At 48.2% G+C, this 6,000-nt stretch overlaps 1 protein-coding gene across 1 annotated transcript in view; it reads left to right on the top strand.

Annotated features, from left to right (window-relative positions):
• The first annotated feature begins 581 nt into the window (after positions 1-581).
• The window catches only part of SLC44A3 (solute carrier family 44 member 3), a 73,389-nt gene continuing 67,970 nt past the window's right edge, over positions 582-6,000 (top strand). The window contains exons 1-3 of the mRNA XM_074961294.1: positions 582-710; positions 1,854-1,961; positions 5,110-5,252. Of these exons, the coding sequence (XP_074817395.1) occupies positions 684-710; positions 1,854-1,961; positions 5,110-5,252 (278 nt within the window). The 5' untranslated portion in view covers positions 582-683. The remainder of the gene's footprint in view (positions 711-1,853; positions 1,962-5,109; positions 5,253-6,000) is intronic.

Below are 6,000 nucleotides of genomic sequence, written 5' to 3'. Positions count from 1 at the left end.
TAGGCACGTTTTGATCCACACTAGGGGGTTACACTGATTTAACTGTATCGGTTTCTAAATGGATGCAAAAACTGTATGTAGACGAGGCTTAAGAGGTCTTTTGCAGAGGTTGAAGTTCCTCAATTTAACATCTCATTTTAAAGGGTTGAACTCGGATACACCCCGAAGGGGGCGAGGAGCACGCACGTCTCTACTGGGGCTTTGCTCTGATTTCAGCCAGACTCTGGTGTCGCTGGCGGCGCCTGTACAATGCAAACCCTTAGCCAGGGAAAGCGACTGTGTGAAGCTTGTACCCCAGCAGGGGAGTAAGCTCTGCCCGCAGATGGCACCTTTCCCGCCCACGCTCGGGCTGGCACCTGCACAGCTACCGGAACGGGGGACACGCTCCCCGCCTTGGCTCCCCGGGGGAAGGGGTGCGGGGGAAAGGCTCGCAGTGCGCGCCAGGCGGGGATGCCACTTGCCCGGGGGCTGGGAGCCGAGCAGCGGCCCTTGCAGGAGGTGAGGTGAGGTGAGGTGAGCCGAGCAGAGGTCCGCCCCGCGCTGGGCAGGGAGGAGGGGCCGTGTCTCTGCACCGCATCGCCGCCGCTGGACGCCTGGCAGGCGGGCCAGCTCTGAGCGCGGCCCTCCACTTCCTGCACCGCTCCAGGCGGGACCCAGCGCGCGGCGCCCCCTCCCTGCTCGGCATGGCGTGCTGCTGGGGCGAGTACCAGGTAAGACCCCGCTGTCCGGTCGGGAAGGTCGCCCGCGGCCGGCAGCAGCTGCAGCCCCCGCGACTTCCCCACCTCCTCCGTGGGACGCACCAAGGGCCTGGGCTGCACTGACCAGCTGCAAGCCCCGCGGAGGAGCGACAGGCTGGTGGCCCGCCCGCAGTGTGGGGCTGCTGCCTTTCCCGCCCGTCTCCCCCTCCTGCTGCAAGAGCGTCTGTGGCAGGGTCCAGGGAGGAGGCTGCGAGCCAGGGCACCCACCTCACTTCCCCTGAGGTGGAGAGTACGGGAATCCCCTGCTCAACACACTCCCTGTCTCGTCGCCGCTGGCTCGGCAGCGGCCCTCGCTCCCCAACCAGGGACGGCATTCCCCCCCCCCCCCTTTCTGTGCGGGTTCTAGCTCTTGCTAACGGAGATCCCATTTACCTGGAGCTTCGGGGTCTTTGGGTGGCTTCCTCCCCCTCTAGGACTCTCACAACTCTTCGCTAGTAGTCCGAGATGGGAAAGACCTGTTAGGAGCCAGATTCTGATGTCTGCTACAGCCATGCCAGTCCAGAGTAACTCCATTGACGCTGGAGTGATTGAGATCAAAGCTGGCGCTAAACAGCTGCCCCTGGCTGGCACAGCATACAGCCCCCCGATAGAGCTGTTGTCGGATACTAAACTGATTGATGTGACACTTGAGTGAGTCCAAAAGGCTAAGAAGCAGCAAACTCGCTCACTACATCGGGGGAAAAGTATTTAGAAAAAAGGAGGAGAGAATGTGCTGGCTTAAAGTTGTTCGACAATTTTTCTTTGCCCAGTATAGTCACATGGAAGCACCTCTCAGGGTACTCGTGGGCCAGGTCTTGTGCAGGAGTAGGTAGTAGTCTCCGGATGTTGGTGTCCCTGTGAATAGCTATCATTTGTCTGGATGTGTCCCATTTTCCCTGCGCTCTAAAGTAGTTTCCATTATTGGAGGACAGTTAGGTGATTTAAAATAGTAATACTGTGCACTACACGTAAAATAAATTCGCTATCCTTAAGAGTACACAAATTACCAAATGTTTGACATTTTGTGCACACTAAGTTACTCTTTCAGTGCTTTTCAGATGTTTGAAACTGAGTACTATAACTTTAATTGCACTTAAAATTTATTTTTAATTTTAGGTTTCTGTAGATGGGATTTCTGGACAAAGAGCATGGAGACCTCTAATTTATAGAAAATGCACAGATGTACTCTGGTTGATTTTATTCTTTCTTTTTTGGGCTGGTTTGGTAAGCATGCTATCTGTTGAAAGAGAAATCTTACGTAGAACTACTGTAAGCTTAAAGTGATTCTGAATCAAAATTCAGGTGACCTCACTGCAGAAATTATAGGGCCTTGATCTTGTGGTCAGATAGGAGAACTTTGTGCTTGCACAAAGCCACAATGAAGTCAGTTTAGCTCCACACAGACCCTTCGACCAGGTGCTTGCAAGGATCCAATGGCAAGATCATCTTCTTGTACTTAGAACAAGCTGTTTGGGGCAGAGTCTGTCTTTTTGTTATGTTTATGTATGTGTAGGACAGTGGGGCCATTAGGCATTACCACAATGCAAATTAGTAATCATAACCTATTCAATTTTCTGACATCTTTTTTAAAAAATTACAATTAATGCAAAAGAACTCTGCATAAGTCTCTGGCACACTTTATAAACTAAACTGACTTGAGAAGCAGGATGAGTTTTGTATGCCACCCTGCGTTTAGTGCACATGTAGATATAAGACATGTCAAACCATGGTGGTATCCAGCAATTTTATTCTTTCATTATTCTTATTGCTTACTCTCTGTGATATTATTTTATTATTCACATTTGAATTATGATTTCCTTTAGTTTGAAACAAATTTGTGGTGACATCCAGTGTTTATTCACACTGGCTGTGTTTCAGGTGGTTTCATGATCTGGAAGTGCACGTTATTGACGCATACACGTTGGCATACCCTTTTGTAATCATTTAATGTTTGCAGCCAGCCATTTATTAGCAGTAGTTGTAGATCAGATTCAGTGTGCTGAGCTTTTGTCTTAGTTTGCAATTTATGTGGAAGCAGTGTGGGCTAGCTTAGCAAATAAAGTTCTGTTGGACTTATAACTTCCATCTGTCATAATTTTTCATATTTAGAAGTAGGGTCACAAAAGGCTACTGCATCTCTTTTTGCTACTTTTGAGGTAGCTGTCTGATTGCTGGAAGTATATTTACTGTATAAATAAACTGGATCTAAAAATATTTATTGTGACAGAGCTGAGATGCACATATACACAGCAACCTTAACTATGGAGTCACTACAATGCCATATTAAGAGAAATTAATATATAAAAATTCAGGCATGACAATAGTCAAGTGATATAGATCAGAGGTTCTTAACCATTTTCTTTCTGACCCCCCCCCCCCCCAACATGCTATAAAAACTCCAAGGGGAGGGGCTTGGGTATAGGTATAGTTTGACTTCTAGTTGGGGGAGGCATGGCCCGGCAGGGCTTGAGCCAAGTCTGTACGGTGGGCCCTGGGGAGGAAGCGCCACCTCCACCCCCTGACTCACCTCAGCAGGCCACCCAGCCTGTCTGGGTTGGGGGGAAAGTGCAACCAAAAATGTATAATTCAAAGGGGGAGGGGGGCTCAGCTCAGAGCATATGAAAACTGCTCAGGATGCAGGCAGGGGGCATCTAGGAGTGTGTGCAGCTGTAGCTCAGGGAGAGGGGTAGCTAGGGGCTTTGTGTGGGCAGGGTTGTAGCTCAGTGCAGGGGGGATAGCTAGAGGCTGTGTGCAGGCAGAGGGGTAGCTCAGGGTGCAGGGAGGGAGTAGCTAGGGGCTGTGTGCGGGCAGGGGGTAGCTCAGGGTGCAGGGTGAGGTAGCTAGGGGCTGTGTGCGGGCAGGGGGTAGCGCAGGCTGCAGGGAGGGGGTAGCTAGGGGCTGTGTGCAGGCCGGGGTGTAGCTCAGGATGCAGGGAGGGGGTAGCTAGGGGCTGTGTGCCAGAAGGGCCCCCCTCCTGTGGTCGCTGCTCCCTGAGGGCTCTGCTGGATCCAGAGCTGGGTTCATCCACCCAGGCTGCTCTTACTGGCTATGCAAGCAGCTGAAGGGGGCTGAGGAGCAGCTGCAGCCCCAGGCACCAGCAGCAGCAGAAAGAGGAGATGGGAGAGTGCCACAGTTGTCCACTGCATGGGACCAGCCAGAGCAGCAACCACCCCACACTGCCCGCCTCTGGCTTCCAGCCTCTGATCTGGCCAGGGGGCAGAACCTCAGATGGGGGGAGAAGTAGTGTGGGGGAGTATGGAGCTGCCTATGGGACTGCCTCGCTCTGGCACTGCAGTTTGGGTGGGGCAACGCCTCCTATGCTGCCCCAACTGCACCCATGGGCTCGGAGCTTGCGGATCCCCCTGAAACTGGGCTGTGGACCCCCAGTTGAGAACTGCTGATATAAATCACTAGACTCTGAACACCTAAGTACAAATCTGATTACTCATATGATTAAAGTAATGAACGTACTTAATTCCTTGCAGGATGAGGCTCAGTTCTGCACAGACTAATTACATTTTAAAAAAAAACAAACCCAAACTCCTTAAAAGAATATTTAAGTTGAAAGTCAAGCATGCAAAAGTTAGGAAATGCCATAAGTAAGGTTGCCTGTGCAACCTTAATTTGGTGTTTTTATGCATATGTATTATGCTATCGTCTTTAGTTACATGATCACATACTATTTTTTTTTTGTGTTGGAGCCCAGCCTCCTTCAGTGAATCGCTAGTTAATCAATATTTCTTTTTTATCCTTCTCATTCAATGTGTGTCCCCAGCAGTACAGTACTTTCATTTTTACATCACTTTATATATTCAGGCACAGCTCTAATTGACCTCAGTTGCTGCTGTGAGTGCTCAGAGCTTCTGCAAATCTGGCCACAGGTGTCTCACATTGGGCACCCAGAAAATGAGGAATACACAATTACTGAACACCTGTGAAAAGTTTGGTGGAAGTGACTTGTGCAGCATTATACAGAAACTCTGGTGTAGGCATGGTTAGAATGCAGTTTTCCAGGATGTTCAGCTTCTTTAAGCACAAGACCATTTTTCTTTTCCTGTAATTTCCTGCTTCATTAACTACACACCTTCCAAGTTCTATAATAAATTTGGAAGGGTCCTAAAGACAACATACTGTGGGGCCTAAGTGGTCCAAAGGCCTTGCTCTGGCCTTCTAGGCAGGGGTGAATTTTACTCTGAAATATTCATTACAGTGTAAACAATGTTTGAAAATTTTATGCCTGGTTTTTCAAGCACCAGAGAAAAATTATGTAGGTTAAACAAGGAATATTCATTGAATGGGGGAGGAAAAAAAGCATAGTATTCTGTGTATCATGAATTCAAAAGAAAAAAATAATATAACATATTTTTAATAGATGTTTATAACTGGCTATGCTGTAACAGCTGGATCTGCAGAAAGACTTGTATATGGGTATGACAGCTATGGGAATATATGTGGTAGGAAGAACACTCATATTGAAGGTGCACCTCTTTCTGGACAGGATATGACAAATAAAAAGTAAGTATATCAGATTTGTAAATGAATCGAACACTTGAGATTTGATCACTGTTGAAGGGATAAATGATCTATAGTAAATAAAACTTTGGTGCATATAGGCACTTTACTAAGGGTATGTCTTCACTACGCACCGGATCGGGGGGGAGCGATCCATCCAGCGGAGATCGATTTATCGCATCTAGTCTAGACGCGATAAATTGACCCCCGAGCTCTCTTCCGTCGACTCCTGTACTCCAGCGCTGTGAGAGGCGCAGGCAGAGTCGACGGGGGAGCGGCAGCAGTCGACTCATCGCGGTGAAGACACCATGGTAAGTCGATCTACGTATGTTGACTTCAGCTACGTTATTCATGTAGCTGAAGTTGCGTGACTTAGATCGATTTCCCCCCCCCCCCCCCAGCGTAGACCAGGGCTGAGAGAGACAAATAAGAGTGCAAGAATACTATACAGTAGCAATTGCAAAAATTATAGTCCTGATCCTGCCTTTGGATTCACGTACCCCAGGAAACTCCACCAGAACGTAATGGCCTGCCCGTGTGGGTTGACTACATGTTTGGGACCTATAATCTGATTTAAGATGAGGTAAAAATATAGTGTAAAATGTAGCATGTGCTAGAATCAGTTTTTAACTTTTAGCTTCAAAATCCAGGAATTCCAATTTTGTGTGGAAGAACACATTACCGATTGTCATGTTTTGTACTGTTTTTAAAGATAGTGAGCAGGTTCAAAATGATATGAAAAATAGAAAGC

The sequence above is a fragment of the Natator depressus genome, chromosome 8 (assembly GCF_965152275.1).
Source record: "Natator depressus isolate rNatDep1 chromosome 8, rNatDep2.hap1, whole genome shotgun sequence".
In the NCBI taxonomy this organism is placed as follows: Eukaryota; Metazoa; Chordata; order Testudines; family Cheloniidae; genus Natator; species Natator depressus.
Note: the sequence above shows the minus strand (reverse complement) of the source record. Positions and strands in the feature narration are given on the sequence as shown.